At 35.4% G+C, this 15,224-nt stretch overlaps 1 protein-coding gene across 3 annotated transcripts; it reads left to right on the top strand.

The window, feature by feature from the left end:
• Positions 1 to 696: 696 nt before the first annotated feature.
• LOC120626380 (pyruvate kinase-like) lies at positions 697 to 14,911 on the top strand. Of its 3 annotated transcripts, none has more exons than XM_039893889.1 (11): positions 697 to 800; positions 6,405 to 6,537; positions 7,207 to 7,430; positions 9,191 to 9,413; positions 9,838 to 9,944; positions 10,895 to 11,041; positions 11,803 to 11,904; positions 12,124 to 12,369; positions 12,971 to 13,193; positions 13,478 to 13,634; positions 14,630 to 14,911. In XM_039893889.1, exons 1-11 carry the CDS (start codon positions 765 to 767, stop codon positions 14,640 to 14,642), a joined length of 1,611 nt encoding a protein of 536 aa, XP_039749823.1. In that variant the 5' UTR covers positions 697 to 764; the 3' UTR covers positions 14,643 to 14,911. The 3 variants fall into 3 exon arrangements, with proteins under 3 accessions (XP_039749823.1, XP_039749824.1, XP_039749822.1); XM_039893890.1 differs by lacking the exon at positions 697 to 800 and adding an exon at positions 1,217 to 1,372; XM_039893888.1 differs by lacking the exon at positions 697 to 800 and adding an exon at positions 3,166 to 3,314.
• Positions 14,912 to 15,224: the final 313 nt, after the last annotated feature.

The raw sequence follows: 15,224 nt of genomic DNA, 5'->3' as shown, positions 1-15,224 counted from the left end.
AATGAATCTGATTTCAATAAGGAAGTATTTTATTTTATTATCACGCTTTAAATGTTTAGTATTAGCGAATACTAAAAATATTATGTAGAAATGCGAATGATAGCATAGGAAACACTTTCCCTTGAACCAATTTCAACGTTTATATCTATGCTTAAAGCATAAAGAAGTTATAGGAACGCGTACAAAGGGCCGCCCCTTCGTAAACGCGAGTTCTATATACTAGAATGTAATTGAAGCTTCCCTCATATTAATTATTTTAACTCAAATGAAACTCTTAAATCCTAGCAATCCTAATATCACAAATCGGAATTCTACATTTTTTGAAGATCAATAATAAATCTGTTTAGTTTTAAAATAGCAGGGTTTATGAACCTTTTTCTAATCTAATTTGATTTTTAATAATTTCTTTTTATTATGTGCTTAATTAAAAAAAATGCAGCTATGTTAGTATGTATTTCAGATTCATTAGAAAAAATACTCATAAATTTTATGCACGAAATAAATGAAACCTTTCATCATTTTTTTTCGTATTTCAAAGCTTACCTACTACTATTATCACACTCTACACCTATAATAAAGATAAATATTAATCTAGGAAAATAAGTTACATTAACCGAACGGCTGAGGGTAAAGTTTATTGACAATCGATAGATAAGAGTCGATGTTTTTATCATCAGAAACGGTCGAATGAGACAAATCCTCTAAAAGCTAGTTTGCTGTTAATATTAAAAGACGTGTCTAATAATACCGGAAAAAAAAACAAAATGAAGGCAATCGAATCAAGAAATAGGAATATTAGAGTGAGTAGTGCGAACATTAATTCATATTAATAGTGTCATTCAAAATGAAAAATGTTACAAATAATAAGTATCTTTAAACTATATCCTTACGTTCCCTTTCGTTTTATTTAAACTCGATAAAATTATCATTTCCTTCAATGCGATATAGTAAGGTTTAGTCTTTTGGGTGTTATTCAGAGGTTATGTTTCTACTAGATACGTATTCTATTCTGGATAAAAAATAATTGTGTTAACGCTGTAAAGTGCTAAGCGGTGCTAATTTGTGCAATGGGACCTAAACTTAATAAATTTAGGAAACCACGGAATAACAAATTAATATATAAGAATAACATGACACGAAAAATCAGTGCAGTGTTATCTGTTACAATTACTTTCAATCTCAGATCACAATGTGACCAGCGTAAAAATGACTGCACATAGTACCTGTAACATTGCAATGACCTCTAAATTATTACTCCTTGACTTGCTGTCAAACTATTTATACATTTACGTGTAGTTCTTGGAGTTGGACAAAGTTTTTAACTTATTTTAATTGTTACTCGTGGCATTTTCAAGCAATATCAATGGCATTTGTAAGTAACTAGTCCGTAATCTAATTTATGAACAGTTATATTGCTTAAAATTCTTCATAATCAATAATAGGAGGTTTATTGTGAGGTTATTTATTCAATATTATATATATTGTTAAATCTGCCGGTAGGTAATTTTAATCTAGCTACAAGAATAAATATTTATTTGATAGTCTAAAGGCTCATTTAATTAGTCTCTATAACATCGTATATTCCTAGTTTGAGGTATTGCTCCGGCATTTAAAATTGATGGCAGCCAGAATATTCCATTGTAAAGGATGTAAAAATATGTCATTAAGTAGGTACCTCAATACCGTGTGATTAATTTATAAACTAAAGTGTCAGAATTCTTTTCCAACCTAATCCTACAGGAACTGAATTGTGTTTAGCAATGATTAGTCATCAATGATTTCCTTGTAGGTCCACAGAAATCTAAACTCGTATTAGCACCTAACTCTCTAATCGGCGCTTAAAGTAAAGAGTAACATGTAACTAATATCCCCATGGACAGAATAGAAACGTTATTTTAAAATTCCTATACAATTAGTAAAAAATTATTTTGTCTTGTTTTGAGTGGTCATTATGAGTAGTCTGAACGTTCAATAAATAAAGTCTAATACCTATATTATTATCTTAAATGTGCGTGATAATCCATATATGATTACCATATGTTGTATTGTTCATCATCAGGTTATAGAAGGGCCCTAAATTCTAAGTAAAATCTTTCGGTTTATTCTAATTTGCTACATTTGGAGATGTTGGGTTATGCCTTATGGGTATATCTATTAATATTTCTGCTCGGCTGTCTTTTATCCGAAACCTTAAAAAAAACACGAAAATGGTACTTTTAGTAAACAACATAATTTCACTAATCACAATAATCATGCACACTCAACAAATTGTTCATTTAGTGCACTATATTGAATATAGTAGATACAACTATCTTTTATATCTATGATAGGATTTTAGAAAACCAAGTTGAATTTAAAAATCTGACCGTAAGGGATGCCCTGTAGATGTTACTTAATATAGGAATCTATATTTAATATAAAACCTTAGAGAAGATAAGATGTAAAATAATAGAAAAGTGGAACTTCGTAGGTATAAAGCTGGCCTTCTTTGCTAGCAGTGGCAAGACGGCAAAAGAACGTCATACCGTTTACGGTGACGGCATACGGGTCAATATTACTGTCGAGGGCGCGCCTTCAATGTTTCACATTTAAAAAAATAGGACTGCTAAATCAAAGTTATAGAAATCTTTCACCTGAACCGAAGGTTGACGACGTATGTTGCTAAACGTTAGCGAACGTGCAATAAGTCGAAAAATGTCATAAACACAAGGAAATGTCAAAAAAGACTTCAATGAAGCTATCAAAAAAGTAGCGGGAAGCCGAAAATAGAGTTTGCGGGAAATCCAAAATCCGTAAACTCAGTTAATCAATAAATATTTTCATAATTTTGTTATACCTAAGTACCTAGTACTCGGTAGTGCAGTGTATACTGACTACTGCGGCAGTTTTGGCACCTTTTCAGCCTAGCCGTAAAAACGTCTCATGTCTTTGAGATGTTTAAAATAGAATTCAAAATATACTTAATGGGAATTACAGAAATTATATAAAGTAGTTATTATATAAAGGGGATAGTCACTGAAGGGGCTCAATATAAAAGGATTTAGTCCTTGGAATTATTATTCTATACAATAATAATTTGGGTGGTTTTGTACTCACCCCGCGCGATTTCGATGCGCGCGCCGTCGTTTCTGATTCGGTATCCAATACGCAAGTCCGTGTTTCGTTATAGCCGAGAGAAGTTTTCCACGCTAAAGGGCAGTTCAAGTTCACTAACATTGCAGTCCTTACCACTTTATTGTATTTCAAAAAAAAATATTCATAGTGATTATTGTGTAAACATGGTTTGGCCTACAGTCTACGATGGCAAAACTGAGGTAACGATTTTCTATTTTCGTACGACGGATCAATACTTACGTGCTATTTTAGACTGAATTATTTGCTTTACCGTTCCGAAAATTTTTCTTTTCGCCAAAATGCCGGTTGCACATTCGATTTTACCTTGATTTGCATTATATTTTGAACGACATGCATTAATTAATTTATTTTACACTCCATTATGGTTCTTAACCCCAACCTTTATAAAAATAATCAATATTAGATTTGGTGACACTAGACAACAATACACAAAAACTATGTTTTTGTCAGGCCTAGCTAATAGCGAAGAACTTAGAACAGCTAAAAGTGCAAAACACGTAACCAGTAAGTACCTACATACTCTACAGTCTATAGACTCTTTGGTAGGTGTTTTCAAAAACTTAATTTTCGTGTCTATGTTTTAAACGCAGTACATATTACTTTGAAAAAAGAATATTGGAGCACATTTTTCACACACGACATAACAAAGACTAGGCTTATACTATTAGTTATATTCTATTATCATGCGTTAGAGACTATCGTTGGTTCGTTTGTTTGTTGTTTATATTTTTACTGAAAAACAACTAAACAGGACGATTAAATATTATTGCCTACATTGATTCAATATGTTGCTATCATTGCCGAAGCCGGTAAAGTAGGCAATTGCAAAACTAGTAGAGATTGAAGTCTGAACCGTAGACGACCTTCAGTAATACGAGTCAGGCTTTCCGCCGGAGTTTATGTTAGAGGTGCTTTGCTCAAAACGGAATAAATAACTATATAGATTGGTATGTCTTAAGATTATCAGCCACCTGACGCTGCTATAGACATCATAATTCCTCGTACCACTGCTGGGCACAGAATAGGAGAGATAGTTTTAGAGTAGGGACCCACCACGCTGCTCTAATGGAGCTTGGTAGGTTTTTAACAATTATTTTACACGTTAGTGATACTTTGTGTGTTTTCTGAGGGACAAGGGTGGAGACCGCTAACTTCTTAAATTCGGGATGGTTCGAAATGTTTAAACAGAAAATCTAATCCCAAACAGTATTTTACCCGAACCGGGAATCTAACCAAGGACCTTGTTATGCGAAGCTAAACACACCACTAAACCAACGAGGAAGTTAATGCCTAACCATATTTATTGGTTAAGCTCAAACCTAACACTTTTTCTACTTGGATAGGTACATTGTAAGGTATTTATGCATCAATACTACTTAAAACTTCCTCTATGATGTCATACGTAGCACTAAACATATGATATAGTTTAAAGCCATTTAGCTATTTTAGCACTCTATGAAGACTAGACCATATTCAACTATGTATGTATTACAATAAAGGTCAAAATGGAAATGTATGTTATCACCAGCTACATATTTGCAATATGCTGTTTTGCATGAGAATGTTTTATCTCTATACCCATGTTCAATCATATGAAAGATAAAACTGAAGAGCACATTACTATTGTTTATTTATTTTTAAGTATATGTTTATATTAAATGAATGCAAAGTATACTAATCGTTACAATAACAGTAGTTCAATGCCAAATTTATTAGCAGCAATTCACCTACAGAGTAACATGTTATGCATTTGTACTGAAAAAGCTATTTAAGAACTCAACTAGGTACTTTGGCTAAGGAATAATGTTCATCGTAGATAGATCAGGAAACAATACTAGGAAAGTTAATTAATATGCAGAAATACCTGAAGTGTCAGTAAATCGATATGTACGTTAATAATAATATATGATTAATGTTATCTTTTTCAAGTAACTTAGGGATGGAAACACTTCTACTTGCCCTAAACACAATGTGACTTGCTTTCAGTTCGGCCAATAAAGGGGCATACATTCGTGTTGGGTTTTAAGTTTGTTCGTATTTTACAATTTTCCTTTACTTATTACGTATTCCACGTATTATTTTACGGTGTAAATAGGTACTCATCTGCTGTGCATTACGTCTTGTTTATCGGTGTTTGCAACTAAATAAGAGATTAATCCAAACAATATTACAAATGCCACAGGTTTTACTGTTTATTTATTTGTTTCTTACCTTTGTTCGGCTCAATCACAGCATCAATTTCAATGAAAAGTGAACATAATATATAGCTTATACCTAGAAATGACGCAGGATAGGTCCTTACGTTTTTTATCTCGGAAAAAAAAACCGGAAACATGCTCGCTGGATTAAAAAATACCCCTGGTTACCTATTCAGTTAAGATAGCTTGCATCCTGGAGGATATTGGATAATTTTTATCCTAAAAGAAGCTAAATTTTATACATCTGTATATATGTCAGCTGTTTAGGCGATGCGTTTATTTATCAGTCAGCCAGTCAAAACAAGTATATTTATAAAGATACAGACGCTATAAGACTGATAAAAAAATATATTTAATTCGGTATCGGCGGTAAGAGAGCTGTAGCTTAGTGGTAACGAGCTCAAGCCGCGATTTCGAGAGAGTTGCAGAGATTGAAGTCGTTGAGTTCAACTCTCAAAGTATAGGCAGTTCCGTCATTTTTAATTTATAAAAAAGATACAGATAAAAGATATCCTGCCCCAATGTAGACGGGACATAACATTATGGGGAACTCTCAGGCATGCAAGAAGTCTTCCTTTACCTTTGAAGCAAGTTATATTTCAATTGCTTGAAACGCCCATAGCTTAGAAAAGTTGAGATGCGTGCTGTAATTCGAACTCGAAACCCCGGAAAGTGAAGCCGAAGTCTTAACCACTTGTTCTAATTAATAATAATAAATAAATAAACACTGCCCCTAAAAGGTTAGCCAGCTACATCATAACTTATCACTGGCATGGTTAGAATGCGCAAGAGTCAATTTCTCTACGGGGAAAGAACAAAATTTTTATTTTCTCCCACGGTTTTATCCATTCATCAAACATGGTCGCATGGGTGGAATTCATAAAAATTCAAAATTCATTTATTTCAAGCAGGCCTAATATAAGCACTTTTGAAACGTCAAGTCTGCCTGTTTGTAGAATAAGTATTAAGATGATTACCATATACTTACTCTTTCAACAAAAGTCGCAGTTTTATTCCTACTTCTGAGGGAGAAATAAATGGTAACATAGTATGCTTTCATTATTTTTATAGATGGGGTCAGCTGAAAAGCCTGCGATGCAGCTGGCAGCCGCGGATGCGGGCTCCCACCTGCAGCACATGTGCTCACTGGACATCGACTCCAAGGCCTCCTATGTCCGTCTGTCTGGCATCATCTGTACCATTGGTATGTAAAACACCATAGATTTGTTGACTTCCTTGTTAAGAAAAAAAATATTGCTCGCATCCACTAATGCACTTAAGAAACACTAACACCTAAACAAAATATATTATTAACAGTAAGCATTAAAATGAAACGACATTTTTTGCCAAGTTGACAAGTGTAAAATATTCATATATTTGGTACTAGGTATGCCAAAGCATAATCTTGAATTGATCTTGTCAATTAACTCTTCTTTCAAATGAATTAAACCTAGAAAATGTAAATTGAACAAAACGACATCTAACACAAAATAAAATGTATCATCTTCGTTTCCGTTCCACTACAGGACACGGGTCTCCTCCCACAATGAAAAGGGTTTAGACCGTATTCCACCACACTGGCCCAATGTGGATTGGTAAACTCCACACGCCATTGAGAACATTATGGAGAACTCTCAGGCATTTAGATTTCAACACGATTTTTTGCTTCACCGTTGGAACAAGTGATATTTTAATTTCTCGAAACGCACATAACTTGAATTCAAATTTATAGATTTTGAATTGGAATTCGAACTCAGCTCTCCAAAAGTAAAGCGGATATCTGGGCTGGGTTATCACCGCTTCAAAATAACATAGTACCTATTAAATATAGCTCTAAAACTATGAAGGAAATTAAAATATTACTTTTTTTCAGGACCCGCCTCTCGTGATGTTGCCATGCTAGAGAAGATGATGGAGACTGGTATGAATGTAGCGCGCATGAACTTCTCCCACGGCTCGCACGAATATCACGCAGAAACCATTCGTAACTGTCGTGAGGCAGAGAAGAACTACAGCGCAAGACTTGGTATTCCGTTCTCGCTGGCCATCGCATTAGATACCAAGGGACCAGAGATCAGAACAGGGCTTCTGGAAGGAGTAAGTGTTTTAAGAGTATAGTTTAACTAGATTTGGCCCTAAGTCTTTAGTAGTGGTAGAGCTTTTTGTGACAGAACTCTTCCTGCCGCTAAACAGCATTGTCGCAATGCTGTGTTCCGGTCTGAAGGTTGGCGGTGTTCTTCAGGCACACGAAGCTTAGCTTCTACGCCTCAGGTTTATGGACACGGGGCGGCACTTTGCAGAATATATTTCTTGCATGCCTTGCAAAATGTTGCCCTGTTTATAGGCAATTGTTTTGCACTTACAATCAGGGGTGCCATCTGCTTGGTAGGTCAATCATTAGTATAACAAAATAATTATAATAAGATAATGAGACGAATTGCGAATTTAAAACATGACGTCCAATACTCCCATTTTCACGAACTCCAAATATTACGAACAGAAGCGACGTCGCTGCGAAGGCTAGGTAAATTGTTCTGTAAAATAAGTTTGATCCACAAGCCTGATTTCGAAAGGTACCACTTAACTGCTAATGGTCATTAGAGTATGTACTGTTGCTTGGTTATATAACAGTCCACATATACGAATAATACTTTTTTTCTCGTTTCTATAAAAACTTTATATCAAACAGCCAGCCAGACTTGAATAGTCCAAGGATACGAATAAAACTTTTTCTCTCTTTTCTATAAAAACTTTCCTTTTTGGCTTCAACTAAAATAACAAAATATAGTACGGGAGCTAGCAAAGTTTGAAAAGTAAGAATTTTAGGTCACCTTTTTTTGTGATATGTCGTCCTTCTTGCACTTTCGGTTAGAGTCTGGGCTATCTGGCTGGCGGTAGCGGTTGAGTTAACGTCTTATTTAAAAACAAAAAATTAAAAATTACGCCTTCTAAAATGTTTTTAAAATCCAGATTTATTACCTGGACAGGTAGGATGCACACTCATGGACGCAACCGCTACCGCCAGCCGGATAGCCCAGACTCTAACCGAAAGTGCAAGAAGGACGACATACTCGTATCACAAAATCAGCTGACCTAAAATTCTTTCTCGAAAACTTTGCTAGCTCTTAAACTATAAACACAAGCTCGAAACTCAAACTCCCTAATTTTCTGCCAAGTATCCTATCAAAAGGCATATCTAGGCTAGTCATGTCTCTACTCTTCTACTGCGAGTATTTAGTTTCAATATCAGCAGCGTAGAAGATAAATTGTTCATATTATTTCAAATCAGTTTAAGAATGAGGCGTTCTTCTATCAGAGCAATCTCTTCCTATTTCTGCACGCCTGGTATAACGATTCGAAAAAACTTATAAAAATGGCATTCTGCGATTGTTCAAGGGGGGACCCTTGCTAAAATAAAAAAGCTGCAGCTAACAGGGGTTATTGTATCGGCAAGCAGAAGAGGGCTGCTTTCAGTAAGACTGCACGATTACAAGCCAGCCTGCAGACATTTTTATAATATCACTCAATAATATAATAACTTAGTGAGAATGCACATTTTACATACCGAATACTTGAAACCTTTGACATTTTCAAGCTAATAATATGAAACAGCCAGCCAAACTTTTCGTATTCCTTTCTATCGGGTAAGAAAACATAAGTTTAAAATTAAGTCACAATAGATGAAAGAATGCAAAGGTACCTACTTACTGATATTACCCAGTGGTTCGTGGCTATCCTAGTCTGACATATTGTATTCTAGGTCGTCATATTCACACGATCGACTATAGTACAGTTCTGTGCAAAAAGGTCATAATACTCTAGGTCTTCTGGGCTAAATGTTGTATTTCCTTAACCAGGGTGGTTCAGCAGAAGTAGAGCTGAAGAAAGGAGAGACCATCAAGCTGTCTACCGACCCAGCGTACGCCGAAAGTGGAAACGTTAATGTCGTGTATGTCGATTACAAGAACATCACTAATGTCGTGAAGCCTGGCAACCGCATCTTCATTGATGACGGCCTCATCTCAATCATCTGCCAATCTGCCACTTCTGACGCACTGGTCTGCTCCATTGAGAATGGTGGTAATTATTTTTCTGGCTTTATATTGGATTTGATATTTTTATATTTGTTACTAGCGACCCGTGCAACTTCATCTACACCAAATCGGCTATATCCGGTTATAAAATCGCCACATACTGGGTCCAGTTTTATTTCCAAACAATGTTATACGCAACTGGGCTGCCCGCGGCATTTTTCTTGCTTTTAGCATTTCGATACCCGTCATAACTTCTAAACGATAGGTCCATTTTGGGTAATTTAAAAAAGGAATTTGCAGGTACTTAACCAATCTTAGCTATTTATTTGGATAAGCGTTAATATCATGATAGGAATGTTACCATTTTTCGATTCTACCCGTGTTTCGAAACAATTTATCTATTAATATTGTGTAATATAAAAAGAGATAAATTCTGTATGCTTTTTTATATTTTATAATACGTCGATTAGGTATGCTGGGATCAAGAAAGGGTGTAAACTTACCTGGACTCCCTGTGGACCTGCCCGCTGTTTCCGAAAAAGACAAGTCTGACTTGTTGTTTGGTGTTGAACAAGGCGTAAGTATTAATGAATAAACAGCTTTAATAATTTTATTTCATTTAATTTACTATAAAATATATTATATTTAGCTCTAAAATGATAAAAAAAAGTTTTTAAGTCTGAAAGAAAAAAAATGAGGTCCTCTAAACTAGATCCTAGTCCTACTATAATAATGCGAAACTAAAACTAAAATGGCATGTCAAGGTTGCGGAAATCTGCAGTACTAAATAAACAAAGATAAATATACTATCAGTATATCATATCTGTTGCATAAAACAGTAATCGACATTGATAAGTACAATTACAACAATATAACACCAACACTGATTAGCGATATCAGCGCATGATCAAACGTAGGAGAGAAATACGAGCCACGTGCTAACGTCATGTGTCTGATATCAAATGTTTATTGGTCTAGTCTAAACAGTGTCTTGAAAACTCATATCTTGGTCCATATTATTGATAAAATGCTACTATAGCAACATTAATCTCACATGAATGACCGGTCATGACTTTGAGAATCAATTATTTAATTTGTTAATATCTGCTAAAAACTATTCAATCAGTTGCATTAAAAAAATCTTGTATGATCAAAATATGATTTGCGATGATTATATAAGCTAATACAGTTGTAATCTTTAAAATTTGCTATAACATATAATAATTAATGACAAAAATATTTAGCACTAGCAATTTTTACATCTTTGTGCATTATTATTTTTGTGCGGTTTAGGTATTTTAATTTAACTGATAAAAAAACTTTAGTCTCGCATTTATCATTCGTATGTCTGCGGTCTGATAGATAATTCTAGTACAATTTACCGTATCAAATATTTTGTCGTTACAAATGAAAAGCCAGACATTTTTAACTATGCAACTCTGTTTTTCTTTTAGTATTTTGACAAATAGCCAAAAAGCCCAAATTGGTTGTATTACAAAATGTAACACTTTCAAAATATTTTTCTAGGTGGATATGATTTTTGCCTCTTTCATTCGCAACGGCGCAGCGCTAACAGAGATCCGTGGCATCCTCGGAGCGAAGGGCAAGAACATCAAGATCATTTCCAAAATTGAAAACCACCAGGGCATGATCAACCTCGACGAGATCATTGCGGTATGTACTATGTATACCTCTTGATAGCTTTGGGTACTGTACCGTTACAAGAGTGCAATTTTAGCTACTTACTTCTAAAACTTGATGCCTCTCGTTTTGCGTAAGAAAGGACTTTCAAATTAATAATGTAAACATATTGTTTTAGCACTTAACTAATAAAATCATTGGTGATTACACATTATCACAAAATTTTATTAATTTTATTGACCCAGCATGATGGAATTATGGTCTGATGTTCAAACGTCTTAAACCAAACCATGCTACAATAATTTCATCGTAAATGCTGCAGAACTATTATTGCTAACCGCTAACAGTTCATAATTGTTACATACTGTCCATCTCAATTATCTCCTATTTTCGGACTCTTTTTATTTCTCAGTAGTATTTTATTCAGACATATTTTCAAGGTTTGCGTAGATCGTCTCCATCCAGGACAGTTGTAACTAGTTCCCGCCGGTTAATATGTTCTAACCATTGAGGCTCGTAACTGAAATACGGATGCGGTCGATTTGCTGAATAATTGGGTCAAGTTATACGAGATGTATTGACTTTGGCCCATGAATGAATTCAATTTGTCCAACTGTTATTACGATGTCACGCGTATATTTGATTATGAAAACAGATAATCCCCAAACCCCTCTAATCAATATAAATTGGGGAATGCTTAGATCATTACCTGTTTACTAAAAACAAACTTCGTCGTCAATTATACTTCTAATATGCATATTGTAAATAAGAAAATAATTTACCTTTATTTCCAGGCATCGGACGGAATCATGGTCGCTCGCGGTGACCTTGGTATTGAGATCCCACCAGAAAAAGTTTTCCTCGCCCAAAAAACAATGATCGCTAGGTGCAACCGGGTAAATATAATGATTCCATCGATAGACAAACAAAATCTATTTACTATAATATATTAGAAATGTAATCCCCATCTCTGAATTAAACTATTTTTGGACATATGCTTTGAAATATTCTATTCCAAGAACTATCTCACCATTTCATTTTTTAAAGAAAAGTGTATGTGATGATAAAATTTAAAATTTTCTATACCCTAACGCTTTATTATAATTCGGTAACAGGTAGGCAAACCAGTTATTTGTGCGACGCAAATGTTGGAGTCAATGGTCAAGAAGCCTCGTCCAACACGTGCTGAGACCTCAGACGTTGCCAATGCCATTCTGGACGGAGCCGACTGTGTTATGTTATCTGGTGAAACTGCAAAGGGGGATTACCCCTTAGAGTGTGTTCTCACTATGGCTAATATTTGCAAGGAGGCCGAAGCCGCTATTTGGCACAAACAGCTCTTCATTGATCTCAGTTCTCAGGTGAGCTTGTTTACAATCAATGATTCTTATTACTCTTAGCATATTTTGTACGTGCTGCTGGTACACGTTAACTAATTTAATCTCGACTCCTCTTATTGAATCCTAACGTTCTCCTATCTATTCCAGATTTACCGCTGTTAGGTTAGATGACAACAATATAGAATGTACCTTCTTTTTAGTGGCCTTGTAACACTCTTACCAAAGTGATCGTTGTCATCAGATCGGGACCCTGTTTGTGACTGTTTACAGACCTCACCATCCTTGAGACCTTGTCAGTGCCAGACCACCAGACAGTCTTGTACACGTTCAAGTGACCACCAACTGCTTCATTTTAATGATCGGTCCGTGTGCCTTCTTCCTTGCGTTGGACAATGAGGCGCTTTATGGAGTAATTGTCTCGCCGGGAGTTATGTCCAAAGAATTCAGTATCAGTCGAGTTCTTAAAGAATAAAACTGTTAGTGCAAAATTCGTTCCATGAATCCAAGCAATCGTCTCCAGAATGACATCCAGAGCATCAATTATGCATAAAATGGAGCTAAGTCTTTTTTAAAATCATAACAGCTGAATTTTCTGACGGTATAATCTTTTTTTTTCTCATAGGAAAAACTACCGATAGAGTCCGCGCAGTCGGTAGCCATCGCGGCGGTGGAAGCTTCCGCCAAATGCATGGCATCTGCTATAGTCGTGATAACCACGAGCGGGCGGTCCGCTCACCTGCTCAGCAAGTATCGGCCGCGCTGCCCCATTATCGCCGTTACACGCCAGCCGCAAACCGCTCGGCTAGCTCATCTCTACCGCGGCGTACTGCCCATAGTATATCAGGGTAAGCTTCCTCCAAGGGCAAACCGTCTGTGATAGCCGGGATGACTAGCTCTCTTCTATCTCTTAATCTATGTATAGTTATTTCTCTAAAAATATGGGTCTCTGGAACAAATTGTTGAACCAAGAGTTTTCAAGGTCATTCTCATTAAAAACTTTGTTCAATATTTTTTTCCTTTTTCAATATTTTTGGACTATTGTATTCCCACATTATTAATCTATCATTCCAACTAGCCTCGTATATTTCTAACAATATAAACTCTTTATGAAAATAATATTTTTTTACAGAGTCTGTGGCCAGCGACTGGTTGAAGGACGTGGACAACCGCGTGCAGTACGGTCTTAAGTTCGGTCGTGCGCGTGGCTTCCTCAACACGGGCGACCACGTTGTCGTTGTCACTGGCTGGAAACAGGGTTCTGGATTCACCAACACCATGCGTATTATGTAAGAGTTTTTTTTTAATAAATGTAGTGAGCAAGCTATAGGTTGGATAAACTCACATAAAGCAATCACCGCCGCCCATGAACTTTCAGCACAAGGGGAACTGCCAATGTGTTACGGGCTTTTAGATTAGGTTTAATTATATTTATTTCTATAAACTATGGGCCTCATAAGAAGGCTCAGAGTCATTCTCGTACCAATTCTGTTTTAAACAAATCAAAACTAAATTGACACATCTAAAAGTTCTGCTATCCTTTTCCACAAAGAACATTGGCAAAAGAACAGCACTTCCCCTAGACCCGTCAATTCAGTTCAGAGATTTGTATTCGATAGAATTGGCACCATTATCTTAAGCGTCATAGATATGACGTAAAGTTTATGCGTGTCTCGAAGCTATTTGAAGCAAGTCTAGGTCAGAGGAGCGCACATAAATTAACCTTGAATACGGTCGAACTGGATGGCTCGAACTGAACTTGTAAATTAGACTTTGAATATTATTCAGCTGTTTATTTGCATGATCTAATGTTTAAACCACAGAATTGAAAACATACAGAACCCACATTCAGCCATTATTGCCCGTTTTCACTTCATACCCGCGGAATGTTGCTAGGTCACAAACTTTTATTATTTTACCCATTTTATGGTAAACGTTTAGAGGTAAAATCAAAGAGTAATGTCAACTGCTTAATGGAATGAATTGACTAATCGCCGCATCTGTTCGAGAAAGACTACTAAAGTGGTGTGGTTTTTGATGGTTCAATATCATCATAATTCATTTATTTATATGAGCTGAAAGTTTGGGGCTTACAGTTTGTCATTTCAGTCGTGTACACGGTTTCTGTATGTTCTTAATTCTGTGGTTTAAACATGTAAAAAAAACCGTAGAATTTAAATCCTTCGTCTTTAATGAATGCTCATTTGTGTAACAAACCATATTATAAAGCAAATTTTGTTGCTACATAATATTATATTTATTTAATACGTATTTTATTTTTCAGCCAAGTCGAATAGGTGAGAAACAGTGAGGATCAAGATCATTTCAAGAAAGTATTAGTGAAAATAGCAGTGGCGAAACTGTTATGAGAATAAAATAACACCTGAGTAGTCACTGCCAGTGATATGATATTTATATTGTATAAATGTTTATCATTAAGATATCTCAAAATTTTAACATTTAGTACCTAGGATATTATGTAATATTTATTTATGCATATTGTTTAAAGTACGAGGTGAATTTGTAACATTGTAATATGTGATTAAATTAAATACAAAAAATCGAATACTGGTATTTTATATTTATAATGTCTTCCATCGTCATTAAACAATCTGGATACCATGACATAAAATTTAAAGGAACCTACATCATGCGTGCCTCTAACCTATAAGAATGGATAGATACCTAGTACCAACTACGGGTGCGTGAAACGAAGATCGAACCTGCTGCCTAGGCCTGTCAGGGCGAGGCTTAATTCCTGTGTATCGTTTCTCATGTCTTTGGATGATCTAAATACGTAAAAAAGGATGGATGTAAGTTAGAAAAAGAGAAAGATTCAATCAATCTTGCCTACTGACCTAAGAAAAATGAATTATTTA

Source organism: Pararge aegeria, chromosome 9, assembly GCF_905163445.1.
Source record: "Pararge aegeria chromosome 9, ilParAegt1.1, whole genome shotgun sequence".
In the NCBI taxonomy this organism is placed as follows: Eukaryota; Metazoa; Arthropoda; class Insecta; order Lepidoptera; family Nymphalidae; genus Pararge; species Pararge aegeria.
Note: the sequence above shows the minus strand (reverse complement) of the source record. Positions and strands in the feature narration are given on the sequence as shown.

Bases quoted from the DNA above. Each gene is read 5' to 3' on its own strand.
- LOC120626380 (XM_039893889.1), top strand. From the start codon at position 765: ATGAAGGCAATCGAATCAAGAAATAGGAATATTAGA. The intron at 6,538-7,206 runs GTATGTAAAACA...ACTTTTTTTCAG, and splicing joins TGGCATCATCTGTACCATTG to GACCCGCCTCTCGTGATGTT. The intron at 7,431-9,190 runs GTAAGTGTTTTA...TTCCTTAACCAG, and splicing joins GAACAGGGCTTCTGGAAGGA to GGTGGTTCAGCAGAAGTAGA.